This window comes from Pollicipes pollicipes, unplaced genomic scaffold (assembly GCF_011947565.3).
Source record: "Pollicipes pollicipes isolate AB1234 unplaced genomic scaffold, Ppol_2.1 Scaffold_3447;HRSCAF=4054_pilon_pilon_pilon, whole genome shotgun sequence".
NCBI classification, from domain to species: Eukaryota; Metazoa; Arthropoda; class Thecostraca; order Pollicipedomorpha; family Pollicipedidae; genus Pollicipes; species Pollicipes pollicipes.
The window spans coordinates 35,132,585-35,155,558 of NW_023596297.1; the positions used below are offsets into that span (position 1 = coordinate 35,132,585).

General features: G+C 55.2%; 1 protein-coding gene across 1 annotated transcript; it reads right to left on the reverse strand.

Annotated features, from left to right (window-relative positions):
- On the reverse strand, positions 1-22,872 carry LOC119091795 (MAM and LDL-receptor class A domain-containing protein 2). The gene is made up of 13 exons (XM_037214667.1): positions 22,773-22,872; positions 13,369-13,503; positions 7,818-7,863; positions 6,874-7,026; positions 6,155-6,275; positions 5,587-5,779; positions 5,019-5,228; positions 4,207-4,503; positions 3,438-3,569; positions 2,983-3,215; positions 2,374-2,557; positions 1,424-2,054; positions 1-1,026 (listed from the first exon to the last, which is right to left on the reverse strand). The coding sequence occupies exons 2-13, from the start codon at positions 13,501-13,503 to the stop codon at positions 953-955; spliced, it is 2,409 nt and encodes an 802-aa protein (XP_037070562.1). The 5' UTR covers positions 22,773-22,872; the 3' UTR covers positions 1-952.
- Positions 22,873-22,974: the final 102 nt, after the last annotated feature.

The window sequence follows — 22,974 nt, forward strand, 5'->3', positions numbered from 1 at the left end:
AAAAGTTTGTTCCTGATATGTATTCTCTTTGGTAAAGTCTTTACAACGCGACGTGGTTCAGAATAAAGCAAACTTTGAAGACATTCCCAGCATTTAAGAAACACGCTGAAGGGCGACATGGAGCTCCGCAGAACGCAGGGCGCTCGCCATGAAGACTCCACACCACTCCACAGACTACGCAGTATGAACATGGGCGGTGAACAGTTCTCAGAGAATGCAGCACCACCGACGGACGGAGCCTCGGACAGTCCTACGCGGAGTGCCAGCGGTGCCGGGCGCGGGGTCCGATGAAACCCTGCCTGTGTGGTTGTGATAACCTCGGCGCCGCAGCCGGCATTCGCGGCGCCCCGGCAGGCGGCACGTATGAACGCGGTCGGGTGGGTGCTCACGGGGCGTTGAGGCGCGCCGACTCGAGGAGGCTCAGAGAACCGGCGTTACAGTCGCCCAGAAAACTGACGTCACGGTCGCCCACAGAGCTGGCGTCACGGTCACCCGGAGAAGTGACGTCACAGTCGCCCAGAGAACGGGTGGATTCGCAGGAGCATTCATGCGCGACGTAATGCGACTATTACTAGAGGGAGTGCGTGGCTTCGACGCTTCAATAAAATCGTGAGGAGGAGCCTCAAAGCGCAGCCGGCGTGACAAGGCCAGCTGAACGAAAACACGGAAAACCGAGGGCGCGGCCACTCCACACAACGCAATCCATTGTCACGACGCATCAGGGAACCATCCAGACAAAGTAGGTGAGTGAGGAAATGTAGTCTAACTAGCAGTTACCACCATCGCAGGTCAAGCTGCAGCACACGTTGCCCGCTGCGGCGCCTCAGCAGGACCTGGCCTGAGAACACCAGCCGCGCGCTCGCCCGGCGTGAGCGGATTTCAGCGCTGGTGACGTCACGAGCTGAGGTGGGACACCGAACGTTGCCATGGCGACGGTACGCATAGTTGGCGACTATACCTCCTCGGCCTTGTTCGCGGTGTCGTTCTCTTGGTCCCTGCGGGCCGGGTTGGCCTCCGGAGGACGAGCTGAGGACAGAGGCGAATAAGAGTAAGGCCACGGGAGGTCACGTACAGCCCAGGCGCGGCTGGGACACGGAATTCATCACCCTTAACAACGCGTGATCTAGTCTTGGTTCCTCCGTCAGCACGGCGCATCACTTTGTGAAAGAGGCCGGCCACTACAGGAAAGTGACTGGCACCACACCATTCTCTAACCAATTTTCTTCCCTACCTCCCTACCGTTCTCTTTGCCATCCCCTTTTACGCTGAGGGAGCATCAATGTCAGCTGTGATACCATCTGTCACGGCAACACTCTCCGAGACAGTGCGCCAGCCGCCACCCCAGCTGGAACCCCCGGAGGCGTCGTGACGCGCCTCAGCTGAATGCGCCGCGCCGGCACCCCGCCGCCCGGCCCGTACTCACTGCGACACGACCCGGCGCGCAGGCTGATGTCGTCGAGCGCAAAGCCGAAGTCGGTGGCGCGGCCCTCGAACACGACGCGTACGCGGTCCGAAGCGTCCACCTGGACCTCGCCGTGGCGCCAGGTCACTGCCGGCTCGTCCGTCTGTTTGGCTGTCAGCGACCAGACTACCCGGTCGTCGTCGCCGCTCGGTTCCTGACCCTCGGCCGGCACCATCTGGCGCACCACGTTCAGCGTGGCCGTCGGCGCCCGCGAGAGCGCCGCGTACCAGAAGGCGACGCAGAGGAAGCGCTCATCACCGCGCGGTTCCAGCGCCGGGGATATTAGGCGCAACGTCAGCGGCTCGTTGTTGTTGTTGAACGCGTCGAAGTAGACGTAGCCCTGCATGGTGTTCAGGGTGTGGTCGTCAAGGTTGCTCGGCTTGCGGCCCAAGGTTGCCAGACGCCAGCGTTGCGTGCTGTCCTGGTCGGTGGTGGTGTTGCGCCAGCCGCACGCGTCCCGCGTGAAGTCGCAGTCGCTGGCCGACACGGTCGAGAAGGGCGGCTTTTGCGCGCACGCGCCATCCGTGAACGTAATGTCGTCCAGCGCGATGGCTCCCTTCGTGCTGCCGCCCCAGGTGCCCTCGAAAATGATCTGTCGGGAGGAGGAGGGACGGGACGTATAAGAACGTGGTCGCTGGTGCCGCTTATTGTTAAACCGCACGCCCTTTTGCTGCGCGTATGATGCACATGGCGTACTTTACCTAGTCAATGTGACTGCAACGTACCTACTTCGTGGTTTCACCAGTACTCCCGTAAGGCTGCAAGATCATGCGAGTCACGCCTAATGTCTGACAGTCACGCGAAACCTTCAACACAACACAAAGCAAACCAGCGCGTGCACCACACTCCTCGCGCTTCGGAAGCTCCCCTCCCCGCTCTCGCGCCGGCCGCACCGCCCCAACCCCACTGACCTTATGCTTCTCGCGCACATCGACGGTGGTCTGGCCGTACTTCCAGAGCACGTCCTGCGCGTTGCGGACCATCCAGAGCGGCGTGCGCATCAGCTCGTCGTCGCTGTTGGTGTACTCCACCAGCACGCGGATGGAGCCCACCTGCGGGCCCTTGCTGCTCGGGATGGTGGCGTCCATGTAGTACCTGCCGGCCAGCCAGGGCCCGGGTCACCGTCACGCTCGGCGGACGCGCGGCGGCGCAGCTGCGTGGTCCGGTGGCTCGGCCGTCCGCCAGGCAATCGCGTCACAAGGGATAGCTATGCTTTATTAGGAGTTAGCTGCAGCGCTGCAAAAGGAGCCAATGGAACATCCGACATGAGAACACTGGCAAGCTGCGAAATGTACGGCTGATGAAGGACAAGCCAACCCGGGAACCATCCAGACAAATAAGGGAGGGTGGCAGTCCAACCAGCCTGTTGCAACCAGCGCACGTCCACCCGTGCCGGGACGGAGCCAATGTGCGCTGAGAACATTGAACGACTGAGAACGTTGGTCATCGCCAAGGAAGGGTGTGCCGACCCAGGCGTAACCAACACAGCGTCGCCCCCCGACCATGGCCCCGCAGCGCACCTGAACGTGAGACAGCGCGCCTCTTCGCGGCCCTTCATGGCGGGCGAGACAAGCCAGGCGAAGTCGCCGGCGCGCTGCGGGGCGGCGTAGGGCAGCTGCAGCAGGTAGCCGCGCTCCGAGCGCATCGTGTGGTCCGTGCGGGGCACCTCCGCGTCACGGCCCGTGATCCGGCGCCAGTCGATCCGGTCGACGCCCTCCCGCCGGCCCGGGTTCGTCCAGCCGCACTCGTCAACCTGACGGCGGCGAGGGGAACTGAGCGGCTGGCCGTCCGGCAGTGTCCATCCGTCTGCCAGGACGCTCGGAGATCTGGCAGCCATACCGCGCTCCAACGCACAGTCGAGCGAGTCACTGCCGCCACGTCAGACAAGCAACAGCGACCGCCTCGCTCCTCGAGAGTCCGTGACCAACACCACCACCCCGCCAGACCGGCCGCTCGACACCCCCGAGGGTCTGACCTCGAACGTGCAGTCGCTGGAGTCGGGCGAGGCAGCCTGCGGCGCCGACGGGCACACCCCGGGCGTCAGCGAGACGTCGTCAACGGCGATATCACCCAGCCGCTCCAGCCCCACCTCGGCTTCGATCACGATCTGCCGGAGGACGAGGGGGAAGGGGGGGGGGGGGTGAGAGGACGCGTGGGTCGAGCCGACGGCCGTCAGACGGCGAGCTTCGGGGACAGCTGACCGGCGGGCTAGAGCTCGAGTGGGTCGGGGTGTTGCCGTGCCGTGATCACTGGCCGCGTCACGGTCAGTGGCGGGCATGAACGGACATTGCATTGATGCCGTTGATTGAGGTTTGAGGCCGCGACCCAATTTGCTGCGTGTAGCGGGAGACCCTGACGATTAGTAACCATCAGTCACAGGTGGGTTATCTGTACCAGGAATTAACCAGCAGAAGCATAAAACTCCTCCGCACCGGAAAACCTGCTGAGGATTTCGCACGTTCGCACGTAAAACAAAATAATTCGCCTGCTCCGATGACTTCAACAGGACGACACACACACACACACACACACACACACACACACACACACACACACACACACACACACACCACACACACACACACACACACACACACACCACACAACACACCACACACACACACACACACACACACACACACACACACACACACACACACACACTCACACACACACACACACCACACAACACACACACACACACACACACACACACACACACGTCATCCCATGGCAACCCTTACCGAGAACTGGTCGCTGGCGGTGACGGGCACCTGACCCTGGTACCACTGGTTTCCCGACGAGCCGGACAGCTTCCACAGCTCCTTTTCGTCGTTGCCGACCATCCTGAGTACGCGCAGCGTGCCCACGCCCGGGCCATGCATGTGGGTCCAAAAGCGGAAGCACATGGGGCCCGTCTGGGACGTGGCGGCCAGGCGGCGACTGATGAGGCGGGCCCTGTCGCCAGGCCCCCGCGGGTAGGCCGAGTCGATGAACACGTAGCCGCCGGCCGAGCCCCCGATCACGCTGCTGCCGTGGTCCTGCCGCCAGCGGGTCAGGGGGTCACAACCGGAAGGGCGAGGGCAGACAGCTGGCGACTGGACTGGGGGACGGGAAGACGGGAACGGAGCAGAACAAGGCGCGGCGATCAGGGGAGGACGGATGGAACGGGGCGTGACTTGTCGGGCGGGTCCGGGTGGGGAGGTGATAATGAGGTTAAAATGATACAGGAGGGTCTAGCTGCGGGAGGGGAGCAGAGAGGGAAGGGTAACAGCCACTGGCAGACGTGTCCGACAGGGCGGGACTTGACAGCTATGCACAACAGAAATTGCTGACCTTGGCTCCCGAATGAGGAAAAAAATTCTGACAAGCGCAGTGTCCACAGACATGCATTGAATAAAGCCACACACACACGACGATTAACCATACACGCCAGAATTAACTATGCATGCATCAACGCATCACATAACTAAGTCCGCATAACATCCACACGTTTTACATCCGGTCAGCTCGTCCTCACACGCCCGCGCCGCGGTCTCTGCGGCGCTGCTCTCACCCTCATGGGGCCCGTCTTGGGGTTAGTCGTGCCGCGGCCGCGGCTCCACTGGAAGTCGTCGTCCGTGTCCTGGCTCCAGCCGCAGAGATCGCCGTCGAACTTGCAGTGGCCGCCGCACTCGGTGCCCTCGGCCAGCTGGACCGAGTCGATGGCGATGTGGCCGCGGTATTCGCGCTCTTGCCCCTTCAGCGGGATCGCCTCGAACACGATCTGCGCCGACAGAGACGCGTCTCGGTGTCCGGACGTGGGCACGCTCGCCGGCTAGGCGTCAGGTGGACACACGCGGCGACAGGGGAAACGAAAATAATGCTGAGGTAGTCGGAAGTTCGTCCATCATTTGGATGGTCGAACGTTGCGTTGATGAACATGCGGTGATGTACTGGCTTGTGGACGAACATCAGCGGCGTAAGAACAAACGAGGGCAGAACGGCACAGTCACAAGATCATTAACGCACCCTGATGATCAGCCCTGCAAAACGACTCAACTGACGAGAGACGGGCAAGTGAGCAGACCACAACACGGCGCTCGGCCTGCCGGCCAGGCCGGCCCGGTACGCAGTCGACTGACGGTGTGGTCCATGCCGTAGGTGTAGAGCTGCTGGGCCGCCTTCCAGCTGCCGCCGCCCGAGTTGCTGCTGGACCAGATGACGATGTCGTCCCGGTGGTCAGCCGTCGTGCCGTCATCCTTCTCCTCCTCGCTGACAGGGTGCAGCAGCACGCGCAGACGGTCCACGCTCAGGCCCTTCATGCTGTGGTCAAACCTGGCAGCAGCAGCCAGCTGATGACAGGCTGCTGGTGGAAGGCGGCGGTCGGGGCACGTGCGCCGCTTTGAGCAGCGAACTGAACCGAACGGCTGGCGTTTGCCCTCCACAACGTCGGTACATGACAGACCACATGGATGCTCAACTGTGGGACGCATCACCTAGGAGGCGAGACAGAATGATTAAGTCTCAAATGAGTGTTATACGGAGCAAGAACAAACGTGTAACTATTCTGGGCACACAAATGTAATAACGACCAGCTGATAACACATCACTCACACGGCATTAGTCAGCCCGAAACTGCCGACAGGAACAGTAAGGCCAGCGTTCCAATAGTATTGACCCCCCCCCCCCCCCGAGGTGATAACAGCTCACTTGAGGCATTTGCCGTTGGGCCCCGTGCTGCCCATCATGGGGCTCTCCAACATGGCCGACTCCGTGTTCGGTCCGTCCGGGTCAGTAGGCATTGACGACGTCTCGAAGAACGCGTAGCCGCCTGGAACAGACGGAAACCGTCCACCGCTGCAGGCGTGCACACTCGCATATTGGTGTCAGAATGGCACAGCGAATGCGATCACTGTCGTGCCGGTAACGGCAGACCAACTGATCTGAAAACAACGCAGTTATTATGACGGGGAGCGACCGCCAAGCGGCAGCGTTCGTCTATCTGATCACGAGCGGTGCATATAACCCCGCTGAATCGAACAAGGCAGGTGGCGACGAAAAATCAGCAGCTCTGTGATGGTGGCTCCGCTTCATCGTACCATCGACAGTTAATCGAACTACCCGCTAACCGAAATGGTGACCCCCTCCCCGGCATACCCTGCTCATCGGTTCTCCAGTTCGCGCATTCTTCGCACGATTGCTCCTCATGGTACTCTTCCCAAACCACGAGTCCTCAACGAATAGTCCTCCCAAACACCGAGTTCTCTCTAATGAATCTTGTCCATCAAGTTGCTCCCCCCAGTCATTCTGCCGGCTCCCCACGTTGTGCTCCTCAGCGTGCTCTCCCACCGATACTCTATCCCCTCCCACGCATCCTCCCCTCCGAATTTTCCTCGTCGAGTCCTCCTCGCCGTGTCCTCGCTCCTCACCGTCCTCAGCCTCGTCGGCGTCGGTGCGCGGGCCGCCCAGCCAGTTGCTGTTAACACCGGTCGACTCGCTCCACGTGAGGGCTGACATGTTGGGGTTGGAGTAGTCGCACAGCGTTGGCCGACCACTCGAGCCGAAACTGCAGTTAGGGTCACCTGCGGGCCGCCGGGCAGCGGGGTCAGAGCAGCAGAGTCAGGGGCAGTGGGGTCAGGGACAGCGGTCAGAGGCAGCGCGGTCAGGGCAGGAGAGTCAGGGGCAGCGGGTTCAGGGACAGCAGTCAGAGGCAGAGCGGTCAGGGCAGCAGAGTCAGGGGCAGCGGGGTCAGGTTCAGTGGTCAGAGGCAGCGCGGTCAGGGCAGCAGAGTCAGGGGCAGTGGGGTCAGGGACAGCGGTCAGAGGCAGCGCGGTCAGGGCAGCAGTGTCAGGGCCAGCGGGGTCAGGGGAAGTGGGATCGGGGGCAACGGCGTCATGGGCAGGGCAGCGGTCATTTTGAGGTTGGTGCGACGGGAAAGGTATGGATGGTCGTGGCAGAGAAGCTTCGTTCGGCAGTAAGCTCAAAACTGGACAGCTGCAGCTGACGGTTAAGACACAGCCAGCAGCTGCCCAGGAATACGCACGAATGTCACATGAGCTTCTAATGCCGACATTTGTTGGCGCTGCCATGTTGGTAACTCTGCCTGCTTCGTCATTGTTAACGTTATCACGGGCGTTGCTGTAATAAGCGGAGCTAAAAAAAACTAGGTAGTGCTGGACACCGAATTTTATCTCAAGTATAAAGTTTTGTAGGCTATTTTCTAGCTGAGCGACTTTTACTTTTTGTGACCAACACTGTTTTTTGTGACTGATGAATAATGGCATCACCAACAAAGCACGATTTGGGAGCGGGTCGCTGAAACCGTTGCGAAATACAATCGCCACAGTACAAGGCTTCGTGACGCCGGGCTCACCTTCATCTTTTGGATCTCCAGCGTCCGCCTGTCGCTCGGAGCGAATCTGCAGCATACAGAACACGTATTGATGACGAGGTCGAACGGCGGTCCGCAACTCGGGCGTGTTTACACCATTAGTCTGACCGGTTGGGTCACGGGAAAGGGGCGCCTGTTACGAGCGGCCGGGGACTCTTCAAACGTATATACAAATGCTGAATGCATTCCTAGTGTCAGATGACCTTGCAATGTTCGATTCCGTGTACGAATTAGTTATTTCTAGTCAAACAAGAGAAGTGATATATGGTGGCAAGCCAACAATGCAAACTCAAAACTCAAATTGATCAAGTTAAGGAGACTGGACGGTGGACCATTTGTATCGGCTCTCAATGAATGCAAGAATGGGCATATGCGTTCCGTACAGGTTCATTCAAGTGCATTGTTCTATCTAAAGCTGATCTGTGACGGATTCTACAGCCTCAAATCTGTTTCGATAGGGGTTCTGATCTCAAATCCTTTCCGACGCAGCTGCGAGTAATCACGAAACATCATGCAAGTACCTACATCCATTATCTCAGGTTTCAGAATGAACCGAGTTTCACACGTCCAGACAAACACTAATGCCGTTTCCAGATACATACACTGCGGTAGGTTACGCACACAATGAGAATGTCTCCACCTATTGCAAAACAAACCATCCAGCCTGCCTTCTGCTCGGCAGATTAGACCGCATACCAACATTTAGCCATGCTCAGGGTCGGGGCTCTCTCCAAACCCGGATGACGCAGCAAACCAGCATGACCAACAGCGGCATTCCCATCCAACGCTCACCATTCCCGAACGACCAATCACCACTGGAGCACCCATTGACGTGACCTGGCGTTTCCGGACCACCAGGGTCAGCAGGCAGCAGGCGAAACGCAGCCTCCCCCCTTCCGGACCACCAGGGTCTGCAGGCGGCAGGCGAGACGCAGCTACCCTCCCCCCTTCCGGACCACCAGGGTCTGCAGGCAGCAGGCGAAACGCAGCCTCCCGCTTCCGGACTACCAGGGTCTGCAGGCGGCAAGCGAGACGCAGCTCCCCCCCCCCCCCCTTCCGGACCACCAGGGTCTACAGGCGGCAGGCGAAACACGGCTTCCCCTGCGTACCAACTCAGTACCCCTCTAGCGCCCAACGCTGAGTCACCCTCCCGTCTGCGGTCTGAGCAGTTTGCTGCTGTCGGCGGGTCGTAGCCGAACCAGAAATGCAGTATTCATCGGCCCGGACAGCGGCGAGCACAGACGGCGGAAATGGGGGAGGAAGGGGGGAGGGGCGGCGGGAACAGGCGGTGACAGACCGCAGCACGCTAACGGCACGATGGCGTCGCCGTGCTCGAGGGACAGCGCGCCACGGCCGGAGGAAGTGGGCCGATAATGGCGCGTGACCTCCCGTGACCATAACGTGACCTCCAGCTCTGACCGCGCCACCGGGCGCGGTGCATCGCTCTCGGCCCGTCGTTATCGACCTTCGACGATCGCCCGCCGCCATAGCCTTCATTCCATGCATAGTTGATGGTGGACTGACCTAGATGGGTTGCCAGGGACGGACGGAGATTGTCATGGCGGCAGCCGATTAGCGTCATGGAAGCGCGCACCCGGGGCACCGGAGCCAATCATGTTATAATGCCGTGCCCGGTTTTGACTGGAATGGATCACCAGATAACGAACGGCTTTCATTTATACCGATTACTGGGTAACAACGAGGTGAAGGTCGCGATCCGGAGGTCTCGCGATGAATCCGGTCCGGAATCAGCTCCTGTACAAATTCGACAAAATGAGGTGCTGTTTATGCAAGCATGGTTGCAAGTCAGTGTCGAACAGCTTACTGTAACAGAAGCTCTCGATTACGGAGAAACACGAGACGCCGCGGCTTCAGTGAGGTCTAAATTTGCTTTACGATGAGAGACGCCACCAATATCCATGCTTCTCCGAGCTTCTCCATCTGCTGAAGCCTTCTGATTAACCTTTTGTTTTGTCCTTCGTTTTTTGTGAGTTCTTTTTCTACAGTGTCTTCTGATTGGCGTGTGGCATGCAAGCACCCATTGGCTTAGCCCGTACAGGGCCTGGTAATGGAGCCTTTGATAGTGACATGAATTTTTCATATTGACCACGAGCCAGCTCTGTCAGCTTCGTGTCCCCTGCCCCAGCATGAGGCTGAGAGTGCACCACCATTCTGACGTACAATACATAACGCTCTTCAATCAGCCCGGCCAGCAACATGCGCTTGATCGAGATTTCGCCGCTACGGATGGCGCACGTGTGTACCCCGACATAAAGCTTGCAACATTTGTCATCATTATTCTGCGATAACAACTGAAGCAAGTGCGTGTCGCAACAGCGTCAGCGGGACGGTAGCGGCGCCTTCGAGTCCGCAGCCCGAGCGCATTTTGGCCCGAATCAAGGCGATCAAACGCACAAACAGCATCGACCGACGCATAACGACGGCCTAGTAACGCTTCGAAAGCGGGCCGCAGAAAAACAAAGGAATTGTAAAGGACAGCGCACGGGCCCGAGCGACGCCTGCCTGACTCGCCGATCGAGATGGTAGTGCTCATCATTCAGGAACAGGGACGTCGATGGACACCGCCGGGATGAGTAACTACTTCGTGAGTTCGCCTGAATATCCGGAGCTCGAAGATTACATATACGTAAATTGATGTTTGCGTAAATTCAGCGCGAGGCAAAGAGCTGCGGCCTCGTCATTTCTCATTCTATTCCGATGGTCTGTTTCATTAGGTGTGTTTGACAAAAAGCAACGCGAACGTCGCAGAAAATGCCACAGCACACGTAGTTACTTGGAAATAATTCAATAGGGGCATGCAAACTTCCAATAGTCTGAAGTAGTGGTGCCTATGCACCGCTCTCGTAAACAGCTAAGTCCGCGGTGTGCGTGGCGTTATTTCGGGTCGATGCCGTCACCGGATCGATTGTGACGTCACCGACACGCCGCACGCGACACCTGGTGATGCGTCGCACCCTCCCCAGGGGAGTTTCCGGTACATTTTTCCGGTAGTGTCCGCCCTTCCCGTGAACCGGGGACCATCGGCCGTTTTTGCTGGGCGACGCCCCGCTCCGGGTGAGGGCGGAGCATCGGGGTCCCAAATGGACATGTCGACGCCACAACCAGTCTGACCTGGTCCCGACTTTGCGCAGCGAAGAGACGTGGACGCGAATCGGTGGCACGAAGTAATGCCACCGGCTCTTCCTCCCTCACTCACGCTTCAGCCTGCATCCCGCAGCGTCTGTATATCCGGGGCAAACTGCGTGCGCCAGGCATGAGTGGGCTGAAGACTCCCCTGTCTGAGTGCCCGCACAAAAACAGAAGAAATGTCTTGGCGCGGTCTAATTGTCGTCGAAGTACCCCCAGGTGAAGATAGTCTTGCCCCACCACTATCCATTCTCCTGCATTTCATGCTCCGAAAATGGTCAATAATGGTAGAAAAAGCTCCGATCCAGACCAGCCAAACGAGGCGTTGTGACACCATAACTGACATTCGTTGCGTTGAGCCACCTTACGGAGTTCTGTGTTTGTTAATCGCTGACAGCTTACCACTTATATACATAAAACGGCATCGCGTCTGTGAAGACAGTGGAACGTCGGAGCGGTGCTCAGGATCAGCACTGCTCAGTCCACTCACGCCGCATTTGAACGCGAGCGCCCGGATGATGAGTGAGTTGCGTGTGTGACGCGGGAGCCGCCACCCGTACGTGCAGCCGCTGACATCCGGTCGCGGGGTCATGGACAGCGCCGCCGGCAATGCTACGGTATTGTCTGGCGGGCGATCTCCTCCCGATAAACGCTCCGCGGCAAACGGAGCGCTGTTTGAAAACGCCATCACGCCGTGTAGCCGCCGGGACGGTCACGCACGGCACCGGTACGTGGCAGATACGAACGCCAAGCGCATACGAGTGGGCAGCGTGAGTCAGCGTTGGGCAGTGTTCGTGTGTCAGTGTTCATGCCGCACGATACTAACGCTGGCCTCTTCCCGCCGTTTTCCCGAGACTTATGGAGCCTGCTTTGCGAGCTGCAGACTGCAGGACGGGCAAGATGAGGCGTCATTGCATGGTAACGAGGAGAAAGCCACGCGTAGCATGTTGTCATCATGCAGATGTTTCTCATTCCACCTGTGTACTTCCTATAGACCAATAACATGCTCGACAGTACGCTGTCGAAATCTCTTCCACCCGGAAGAATAACAGCACACATGGCTCAGAGCATCGTGTAAGTGCCAATGAATCCGACTGCAGCCAACAGTATGCGGCTTCTTTTCAGAGTTTTCTTAAAGCACAAGGCGGCGCTTCAGAGCATTTCGTAGTTTTCCAAGCCTCCATCCCGCTAAGCTATAAGCACACAGTGACTGATACAGAAGGGAAGGGGGCATGGAGCCATGCCTGCCTCGGACGGAAGCTGCACACAAATATTGTGGTAAGGGCGCACCAAAATGCTCATTTCAGGTCAACATAAACTATATTTTTAAGACGCACTGATTTTCATGGTCACCACAGACGGCTCCAGCTATTCAAGTTCCACATAAAAGTTAAAAATTGACCTGTAGAAATAAAGTGGACAAAGCCAGGTGAACCCTCCCGTTGGAAGATATCTAACCGTTTAAGATATACGAATCTGAACATAAAATAGCCGAAATCCGGCGACTTCATTGTCAGGAAAGGGGGGGGGGGGCAACAAGCTCCAGGGGCCACCACAATGAAGCGTAGTCCCTCCCCAAACGAACTCTTGGATCCGCCTCTGTAAACATGCTACCACGCTCTGCCTGCTCAGCTGCGAACCCTGAACAACTGCGTCCCGCTTACAAGCCCGCTGACGCTGTAGCTGAAGCTGCGTGAGATACGGACGGCGTGCACTGGACTGTCTAGGTTACAGCGCAACTAGATGGGAAACTCAAGATCCTGAACACAGCTGAAGGAGTGGCGCAAGCTCACGAAGCCGAGCCTAAACTGAATGGGAAGCGCAAGATTCTGAACACAGCTGACGGAGTGGCGCAAGCCCACGAAGCTGAACCTAAACTGGAGCTCATCTACGTGCATAGGCAGACGGACCTGTCATCACCTGAACGTACCTGCACAGGCAGACGGACCTGTCATCACCTGACCATACCTGCACAGGCAGACGGACCTGTCATCACCTGACCGTTCCTGCACAGACAGGCGGATCTGTCATCACTTGACCATACCTGCACAGACAGGCGGATCTGTCATCGCCTGACCATACCTGCACAGGCAGACGGACCTGTCATCACCTGACCGTTCCTGCACAGGCAGACGGACCTGTCATCACCTGACCATACCTGCACAGGCAGACGGACCTGTCATCACCTGACCATACCTGCACAGGCAGACGGACCTGTCATCACCTGACCGTTCCTGCACGGGCAGACGGACCTGTCATCACCTGACCGTTCCTGCACAGGCAGACGGACCTGTCATCACCTGACCATACCTGCACAGGCAGACGGACCTGTCATCACCTGACCATACCTGCACAGGCAGACGGACCTGTCATCACCTGACCGTACCTGCACGGGCAGATGGGAGGAATCGACCGAGCTGAGCAGCTCGTCCAGGTCGATGTTCTCGTCGGTGGGCGCAGCCAGGACACATGACGTCACTAGCAGCACGCCCAGCAGGCGGGCCGCGCGCGGCAGGTGCATCTGGGGAGGGGACGGCGGACGTGGCATGGTCATAGGCTTGCGACGGCAGTGTGGCGCGCAGATGACGCGTCGTATGGTGGTTTCACGGCAGGTGGGGCCTTCAGTAGACAGCTGGTCATACAGTGGGCTGCGCCGTGGCCGTACGCCGTTGGATCGGTTAGTCACGGGTGAGCATGGGCGTAGGAACAGTGGGCCAGGGGAGCCATGGCCCCGCTACTTTTCATGGTGGATGGGCCAGCAATGTTAACTGCCCCCCCCCCCCACGCTTTTCAGATTAAGGTTGCATTTGGTTTAATTTTGGACTACATTTAACATGCATGCCGATTTACCTAGTTCACTAGCCATCTCCCGTAAGATGCGTCATATTTTTCGTTTGCTCATCGGCCATCGCTTAGTGTTACAGTCGCAAAGCCGGCGCCGCACGGTCTGGAGACTGCGACGCCGGTTGTCGGGGCTGGTATTACCGCGTGTTCTACACCATATTACGTAGTTTTCTTGTCAGTAATCAGATCTGACAGGATCTTGAGCATTTCAAGATGAACATGGGTTAGCCATTTTAATGCAAATTGGGAACCCCATTTCATCTACAATCTACAGCCAGGGAAAACTCAATATCCCTGAAGAACACAAAAAAAAACACGAAACTGGAGTCAATGTGACAACTATCGGACTATCTGCAGTGATCAAGGATGTTGTTGCGCCAATGAGGGTTCCTGCGTTGATCCGGGGCTAACTGCGCGGGTCAGAAGGTCTCCCGTGTCAGGAATGGGAACAATGTGATCTGATATATCCTTCCAATGGCCTCCGGATCGACCAGAAGATCCCACCCCGTGCAACCAGAATGATAGCCAGAGGACACTTCGCGATGGGACGGCATGGCCCTTCAGCCCTTGATCGGAAACGGTAATGTACCCCTAGTGTTCTACTCTTGGTCCCTTGCCCGGAAGGAAATAAGGGATTTCATTATTGTTGAGTAAGTGGGCGTCTCATTATTGTTGAATAGGGTAGGTCAAAATGAGCTTAAGAAACGAGCAAGGTCGTGCCATGTTTGCCTGAGAACGTTCATTTTTTCAGAATGTATTACTGAAACAAATTACATCAAAAGGCTTGAACATGCCCGCCCGCGGCCTCGAGAGCAAGGACAAGGTTGGCCTGGATTGCAACTTCCGGAAAACTGCAAAGTTTCGGCCACAGCAATTGCCACCAGACGGCGGGCGCCGTGTTAATCTGTCTTCCCGATAGATAAATAGCTGCAAAAACACGAAAAATAGAGATTTTTACCTTCACTCTTCCAGTTCAACCACCACATTCCAGCCTCACTTCGCGGTGCTTTAAGGACCAATCGGTTTTTTCATCAGTCTAAAAATTGCACACGTAAAATATGCGCTCAGACTGCCTTCTAAATGTAAGATCTGATGCCATGAAGCGTTCAATGATACTTTTTGCAGGAACGCCGTCATTTCCGCCCACCCGTTGGCCACGACTTAATATTAGCTGCTAGGCCGACGCTGCGCGCCCTACGGAGACTGCAACGCATGACGTCGAGACGTGTGTTTCTAAGATTTTCGAGCGCGCATGCTCAAAACTACGCCACATAACTTGTGTTGCTAGTCGATTAAAGTGTTTAAAGGTAATAACTGCAGAAGCGTCATCATTTTGGTCCAGCGATGGGCCACGGCTAAATATTATCTACTGGGCTAACGCTCCGCCGACTACGAGACTGCAACACCTGGTGTCGACGTTTTGTTACTAAGATTTGCGAACGCGCATGTTAAAAAACACATCACATAAATTATATCATCAATCGATTCTGACTTAATGGTGAACATTTTCAGACAAACATGGCTCGGCCATGTTAGTACACATTGTTGACCACTCGATCTGCAATCAAATTTTCATCTCCAAATATGAATCAAACATATCGATCTACAATCTACCTTCGCGTTGCCCTTTATGTCTGCAGAACCCAGATAAAAAATTGCTGACGAAGCTTCTGAATTCCATCTGTTTAGAAAGAGTCAATTAGCCATTGTAACTTAAGGGCGCCGGTGATTTCTTCTATGCAGTCGTTCAGCGCCTGATTTCTGCAGTCTATCGACCTCAAAATACAAACAATTGAGCTTACGGTAACTCCTGGTTTCTGTTCTGGTTACAAGGTAAAAATAACAATAAAACGAATAAAGCCGTGTCCCTTGTCAACAAGCACGCTATATCCGGGGATTTGGAGGGATATCACTATAAGATGGGCTTATGTCAACCCTGTGTTCCCCCTTGGCAGGGCTCTGGCTACGCCCCTGCCTACACACAAAAGCAAATCAAGCCGTATACGTTGCATGATGGGCGATGTGTGTGTCCGTTGTGTCCGCTGGGCCAATTCATACATGAGGCAGACAGCTTCCCGGAGGCTATTTTTCTGCGATGGTGTGGTGTTAGGGAAGATAATTCGGAAAAAGATACTGTTGGAGGTGTTCAACACGTATGTCATACACCATAAAATAGTAATGCTGGTCCAAAAGTGTGCAGCAAAGCGGCCATACGATCAGTTCGCAATCAGCCATGTGGGAGGCATCCGGGCCAGGACAGTGACCACCGACGGCGGACAGGAGCTGAGCCCAGATAAGGAACATATGACACGTGGGCCTTATTATGTGGTTGATTCTTAAAATATAATATCCAGCTTCATGGCTTTTGTCACATTGTTTCTAGCAGTTTCAGGCTCGCGAATTTGTTGCCGCCTAAAATGCTGCGACAAGTCTTATCTCTTTAAAAGCAGCCAACGAAATAAAGGCGCATGAAAAATCTGGCGCACTGTGAGACATCGATCCATCTTCAAAATTCTCACCAGCCTTTATCTAGGCCGTATTTTGGCATCTACACTGCAGAGGCAGATGCTTCCTTAATGACCCAGAATACCTACCCGCTCGTGGAATTTTATCTCCCCGTGAAAGACATTGTTAAAATGGACGAATAATCTTGGGAAGCTGGATAGTCTTATGTGCCGAATAACAGACGAGTCGAATAGGCAAGATTGTGCACCAGTAAGAAACAGCTCTAGATGCATATCTAGCATAGCAGCCATGGTATTTGAATAAAAAGCGACAACAACCTTCATCCCCCCCTCCCCCCCGGCCATCGGCCTCGCTTTCCAGAGAAAGTTCCTAAGGTACACCCTGAGTTTGGCCCCCACTTTTGAAACGTTCCTACGCCTATGCCGGTGAGCATACTGAGAAAAGTTGATGAGGCAACTGAGCGAGCGGACGGCTTCAGATGTGCAAATGATATAATGATGGTCAGTTAAAGGGAACTCGGCGCAGCGACTGCCGTACCCGTCATACCGCGACTTCCCTTCCGTGACTACGGCCCTCCGACCTGTAGCCATAACGTAGTGGTCGAGGCCCGGAGACCTCGACAGTCGAGAAATGTTACGGTAGCACCAGACGCCCGTGCAAGGCCGCGCGTGTGTTACGATCGCCAGAGGTGGAACAATTGTCGCAGGTTTCCTGTCCGAAAACTGAGCCTGACTTGTGCATGGATCTGTGGGGGGTAGACATCCTAAACTAGGATTTAGCGTGGCGTGGGAAAAATCGAGTGAGCACCGAACGCAGCCTTCTCCCATTACAATAATATTTATCAGCCACGGAATTTTCCTCACATATTGTCAAGTGATTCCCCACCTTCCTCGCCCTTCCTTTCACGCCCGCCTCCTCCTCCCCGATATGACCCGGAGCACAATCCGTGTGCCCCGTGGCTCAGCCAGTCACGGTCTGGTGGTCACGTGACTCAGCGCGGGATACTGCGGGTCGGGAGCGGAGGGTGGGGTGGGGGGGGGGGGGGGGGGGCGCTTCTGCCGCCGGCGTCGGGTGCGCCGGGCAGCGGGCGAAAAGTCCACCGCCGCGGGGCAGAGCCGGGCGACCAGCCGGCGGAGGACGGGCGGGATCTGTCAAGCTCCGGAGGTCAGGTGGACGGGATGGTGGAACCCGAGGTAGGCAGCCCGGAGAGGAAAAACGCAGAGCACGACTTAAAGAACGAATAAAATGAGACATTGACCTCGCAGTAAAGGAGGGAGATGGGCTCAAAGGGCAAAAGACGCCGATGTCGTTAGTCGATGCTACATTTCCGCCAGCTTTCCCCGATACCATTTCACATATCCCAAGGCACAATTCATCCCGACAACCAGCAAAGATGAAAGACCATGTCGTAAAACTGACCACTCACTTGGCTACCATCAGGGAACAGTGACTTGCACGTGCGGCTCGTGCTGCGTGTGCTGTGTCGCGCAGCTTTGTGTGCGCCAAGTCCAGTCCAGCCCCGGCCTGGACTGGCCTCGTTCGCTCGCCGCCGACGCGTCCCCCTCCCCCGCTCCCACCGGCAATCGACGCACAAATTAGCCCAGACGCAAACGCGACCGGCGACCGTTGTTAACCTGGAATGCGGCGTGGGCAGGGGGGGGGGGGGGGCTGAACATTGATCAGGGTGGTAAGCTAGCAGCCGGTGCCCGCCACGCCCGACAGTTCCGGGTATAGTCCTCCCTCCCCCCCCCCCCTCCCCTCCCAGCCGACAGGCTCGCAGGTGACGCGATGGGTGACGTCATCTTCTGGCTTGGACTACCGGAAACGGGATACGGAACGGTAACGGGAAGCGGACGGACGTCGCCGGAAAATGGGTGGACGATGGTGCGTTCTTATATGTGCAGTTGCTTTGCAACTGCGCAAATTTAAGTGATCGTACTTTGCATTTGGCGGAGACAGGAGAGCTGTATAATTCGTAATTAGCTGTTTTCTGTAGACTTAAAGTGGTCTGGATCGATGATCTGGGACATCACATGTAATCTGTAGATACCACCAACGGGCTAGCCAATCAAGGTTCAAATAGCGATGCATCGCGTGGTGTGCAAAACTGTCGATTTTCTGACATTTCCCTTGGTTGCACAGTAGCACACCTTAATTAGAATACTTTAATTTAAATACTAGACACTAATGAGAACAAACACGACCGGGCATGACGAATGTTTCCGGTTGCAATGCTGCACAAAACAGCATCACCGTCCTAATGAGGTGTCCACAACCATAACGGGATATCTACGAGCCTCCATGAAATGTAGGTATGCGACGCCAGCCACTCACTGAACGACGCGTTGGACTGCGCGGTGGCGACGGTAGTGCCGCATCGGTCTGTTACGCCGCCCAGAGAAAAAAGCATTGACGAGTGCATCAAAGTCAGCAACGTCAGAGCTCACCCCAGTAGACTACAGTCAGTACAGCCGGGTTCGCTCACTCGGGCGGATGCCATTACAGAACATCAAGGGAAATGGACTTGTAGGCGAGACAGCAAAAACCGACCCGCGCTGGTTCACGTAAAACTGGATCTCATCAAACAAAAATAGTTTTCCGGTTTAAGAAGTACCCAATTACAGCATACCCTCAAATATACATGACATTTCTTTTTTACTACGAGCTTTCAACCTACCAATGTGAAAGCCCTGCAAAGTTTCCACTTAAACGCGTCGAGAGACGAGGGCCTCATAATGCGCCTATCATTGTGGTATTATTTTAAGCCACAACGCTGCAACCAAAGACCAAGTGAAAATGCGGCAATATTTCGTCATTTGTTGGGGATGAGAAAGGCCTCGCAAATATTGCGAGTGAAAACAAATAGATGTTTTGTTTGGATTTGCTATGTCCTGCTTGTTCTAGGAACGATGCATTCTGCCGTAGGATCAGTTCTTTTAAAATGCGAACGCAGTTGTTCAGGTATATCACGTCTTAACATGTGTCACAAGCCGGCAGAAGTTAGCTTCTGTCCGTCCACCAGCACACAGGCATGCCAAAGTTCCCTGTTCTGGGTAGCTGGGACTCGGCAGTCAGAGGCAGAGGACGCTCGGAGCCCCACAGTTCCGCTAACCGTTGTGAAACTGGTTGTCGCGGTCTTTTCCTCGCGCCAGAGGGCATGCCCCGTAACCAGGAGTGAAACATTGCAAAGCTCGTTGGGGGGGGGAGGGGGGAGGGGGGGCAGGACAAAATTTTCCCAAAGCATAATGTTTTGATGTCATTTCAGTCATTGCTAGCCACTTCCCGATATTTCAACCCCACGCCGCGCGGCCAACACGAATCATTCAGGACGCCGAGGGCGAGGCCTCCCTCCAATGAGACACCAATCTCTAACTGTTGCGGGTCGGCCTCATCCCGTCACAGTGACGCCGCGGGCGCCACGCCGGCGCTGCGGCGGCGCGGCGCGGCGGTGCCCACAGACCGGAACCCGCGGACGCCAATGATGATGAACAGAGCCGGATCCGGCCGGCCCGCGCCCGGCCACGCCCGGGGTCCGCCCGCGTAATCAGGCTGCCGGACAGCCGGCGCGGTCCGCCTCTGGAGCTGGGCGCGCCGGGGCCGACCCGCGTAATCAGGCTGCCGTACAGCCGGCGCGGTCCGCCTCTGGAGCTGGGCGCGCCGGGGCCGACCCACGTAATCAGGCTGCCGGACAGCCGGCCCGGCTCGCCTCTGGAGCGGGGCACGCCAGGGCTGACCCGCGTAATCAGGCTGCCGGACAGCCGGTGCGGCTCGCCTCTGGAGCTGGGCACGCCAGGGCCGACCCGCGCGACACGGGCACTGCACGGCCACGTGGCTCAATGCGATCTAGCCTCAGGGTACGTTGCTGATGATAATACACCTCTAATACGATACTTTATGTCTTATAGAAATGCGCAGTTGAGACTTCTCGACATGACTGTTTTAGAATGGCTTTTACCAGTGTTCATTGGGTCGTACGTCGTGATAGCCACCGATGAACCATTTTAGAGTCCAATCTCACAGATGGGAATATTTTCAGTTCGGTGCACGCGCAGGAAGTTGCGACATCCTTCCTGGTTTGAATTGCACCTATCCTGTTACCGGTGAGCCGTCCTCTGCGCTGCAACATTCCGCACAGTTCTGAACTCAACAAGGCCGTTCGGTATGCCGGCGCCGGCGCAAAGATGAGAGGTCGACACTGCGGCGCAGTAGTCATCCCGTAGGGTAATGACGCGTCGAATTGAAGTCCTCGTTGCAACACTGGCAATGCTTCTGTGCTTTTGCATCCGTTTGGGTTTGAAACCTGGCTCGAGATATTGCAACTTCATTTTCGTAAAAAGAGTCATACGGATAGAAGTTGATTGTGGGTCCAACTAGTGTGTAACTTATAAACTTTGTTCATTGAAGCAGTCTATCGTCTACTTTGGCTATGATGCCATTCGCTGGGCTTCATCATAACACACGCAGAACAACGAACTGTTGTCGGGCCGTGGAAACCACGCTCGCCTTGATAAACTCCAATGCTAGGAGCAAAATGAGCATTTTCTGATCAAACTCATTTTTAAATAGTGCATAAAATCATTTGCTGATTTAAGTAACTTAGCATGACCTAACTCTGATTTTGAAGCAACCAAAATTAGCTTATTATTTGAATACGAGTGATTCGCATCACAACAGGGGAGAGCAGGGAGAGTTGCACAGTTTTTTTTACTATTAGGTGTCCCTGTACCCCCTATCACTAATAAGGATCGCACTATTTTTTTCTTAATATTTGCAGATAGCTAGAGCCCTCAGCTTCCTATGAAACGGTAAAGCTTCAAGAGCACGTGTTCATTTTATAGTACATGACGTCTGCATTATTTCTTTTGAAATGAAGCAACTTGCCCAACCCCGAGGTAAGCTATATCACATTGCGGGGAAAGTCACGCTGATCGTCTTTGTCATTGAGTAAGCTGCATCGCAAGCGAGCTGAATGGGTTACGACACATAAACGGAACGCGCACTCCTATGGTATTTCACAAACTATCGTGATTACATGACAAATCTTTGCCCTTTTTACAAATCAGTGCTTGTTTTACGACTACTGCCACCTCGGTTTTGGTTGCTCAGGTAGAAAATGCGGACCTAGATAGGCAATGTAAACATCAACTTATTGTCCGAATGACAGTAAGTCATGACAGTCGCAGCAATGAATCATTGACAGCAAGTCAGTCAATGATGTATTGTCGGCAAAATGCATCATTCACACAACATCTTCATGCATATCTGATACAGTATGTGCCGCCCGATATTTGGGAAGAAAGTTCGCGCCACCCGAAACCCTTGGCGAACAGACGCCGAATGTTTTGCAGTTTATGCGACACGCGTACTTCCCCACCATTCAGTACAGCATTCAGATTGGTTTAATGATGTCGTAAGTCCTCAAAAACATATTTGCACCGAACGCTTTAGTTTCCAACCACATGCAAACAAAATACGATATTCGCGATCATCGTAAGACGCGCGTACCTATGCGGCCGAAAGTACACTGAAATGTAAAAGAGGCTGCTAAGCATCAGCTGAGTTACTCAAGACTGTCACACATCGCATTGATTTGGAATCAAGGACCTTAATGCTACTTGGACATGATACAACTCATCCCACCACCTCCTGCATACTACCAATGCAAGAAAATATAAAATGCTGTAATGATTTCGGATCCTGGCAGTGCTTACTGAATGGACGAGCCCCTGCAACCTAAACATCTGCGAGTTATCTGCACTACAGTGCATTTAGTGACACAGTCTGGGGCTATGTTTATATACACGGAGGAAATATCTGTATTCTCCGGCACAGTAAAGTTTGCCCGTGAATTGTAAACTAATGGGATTGATGACTTTCGGCGCGGTAGATATATATGTGAAAGCTTCGGCTAACGCCCTTATTCAAATGCTTTGCACTTCCATGGTACATCTTGATTAGTTTTGCGTTCGTGTTTTAGGCCCCAGGCCTACTGGCACAAAATAAAATTGATTATCCATCAGTTGCAAAGTATTTTATTCTTCGTGTCGTTATGTATTTTTACGGGACTTTCCCACAGTCGTGCTTTAGTGAATCACTCGCAAGCTTATAACTTGGCCGCACATGTCAGCAAACATGTCAACAGGACGTATTGACGTTGACAGTGCTCGAAAGCAAGGTAGCATATGTTGCATCCTCATGCACCAGCGAGCTCGCGTCTGGCCAGGATAATGCATCCGCGTATAAAAATGATATGATACTATCGGTATGCTCGTTATTTCGCAAATCGTCAAAGTATTGTTATCGATAGTTCTATGTTTATTTTTACGCGCTTCCCGAAAATAATTGATTATTAAATTATTAATCATACGCAATAGTTGTGACACGGTACTGGCGTGTCACAACTATATACTCGTAATAATCTGATACCAAATATCGATAACGCACAAATGCACCCTGACGCATACGCATGCGCACACGTACCTGAGCGGCCTCTGGCGGTACCGGCGCGCTGCGCTGCACCAGCCACAGTCCGGCGTCGGTCGGGTCAGTCCAGCGGGCGTGCGCACCCTCCAGCGGCGAGGTCCCGGTGGCAATTGGCCCGCGGCCCGCCGGACCGTTTGTTACGCGGGGCCGTAACCATGGTAACGGCCCTGGCGTGCCGCCGTGTGCAAACGCACCTATA